At 37.6% G+C, this 1,232-nt stretch overlaps 1 protein-coding gene across 1 annotated transcript in view; it reads right to left on the reverse strand.

The window, feature by feature from the left end:
- The window catches only part of LOC106297844 (caffeoylshikimate esterase-like), a 7,301-nt gene extending 6,433 nt beyond the window's left edge, over positions 1 to 868 (reverse strand). Inside the window, exon 1 of the mRNA XM_013733999.1 lies at positions 808 to 868. Within this exon, the coding sequence (XP_013589453.1) occupies positions 808 to 868 (61 nt within the window). The remainder of the gene's footprint in view (positions 1 to 807) is intronic.
- Between the last annotated feature and the right edge of the window lie 364 nt (positions 869 to 1,232).

Here is a 1,232-nt window from a genome sequence, read left to right on the forward strand (position 1 = left end):
TCTTGTTTCGTTTCAGATAAAAATAAAAATTCTGGTTTATGTTTGTGCTATATTTCTCGGAGATAACTTATAGTCCAATGACTTCCTAGTCCTCTACAATTCCAGCTTAGTATTTTCATATATAAAAATATTTGTATTGCTCCATCGAACCAGAAGATGCAGGTTTAATGATACCCGAAAATATTTTAACATCAAGTCCCCACTGCCACCATAGCCTAACTGCATCCATGTATTCGTCAATCCCATATAAAACAAACACCCACCAATCTATATCAGTTGCCGGATAATAATTATTGGGCCACTTTTCAACTATGCACCAGTCGCCAATCAAAACCGTCATGATCGTCCATTTAAAGACCCGAGCCAAATTGAAAGTATGTTCCAATAATAATAAGCTCCAAAGCCCCCAGAAATGCCCAAGGAAAGCCCGTGTTACCAGTAGAATACCATCATAGCAATCATAGTCTAATACCATACATAAGTATCTTGTTAAAACCTCCGGATTGAAATTTGTTAATACCAAAATCAAGTTGCGCCCCCAGATAAATAGATTCCAAAAAACCAAAAAATACCCGACTCAAGATGCAATGTATTTCTTTTCCAGTCCACACGCCATGCCAATACCGGGATTTCCGCATAAGTTTTAAAAAAAACCTCGTAAAAGCCAAATGGCCTAATTGACACCCTTGTTCTCACCTTATTTTCGCACCAGTCCTCCGCTTGGTTAATATAATTTACTAAAAGTAAATAACATAAGCCAAGAAATATTTTCTGAATCCCAATGTAACAGCCAGAACCTAAACGCACTTGGTTTGGTAGGATCCGCCACAGTACCAGCTCCAAAACCGATACCAGTACCATATACCATCTTGCCAAATCTTTGAAGCAAAGCCAAGTTACACCCCCATGCACATGTTGATCATTCTTTGCCTCACCGTTCCTTCTCTGTGTTTGGTATGATGAGACCAAACACAGTGTTTCTACCTGTGATAAATATAGAGCTACATCTTTCCTTTGATTGCCATAGACATAACTCAACCTCACAAGACAAAAATACATAATATCATTCCTTTGAGATAAAACCATCCTCAAATAATATCTAGACAATCTATTATATAAGTGAGGTGTAAGTTCCTAATCCCAGATTCCTGCACCAATAACCAACAACCCATAACAACGCCACCAATCTAAAACTAACATTTTATTCCATCGAAAGGTCAAATAATTAGACC

Source organism: Brassica oleracea, chromosome C6 (assembly GCF_000695525.1).
Source record: "Brassica oleracea var. oleracea cultivar TO1000 chromosome C6, BOL, whole genome shotgun sequence".
Classification (NCBI taxonomy): Eukaryota; Viridiplantae; Streptophyta; class Magnoliopsida; order Brassicales; family Brassicaceae; genus Brassica; species Brassica oleracea.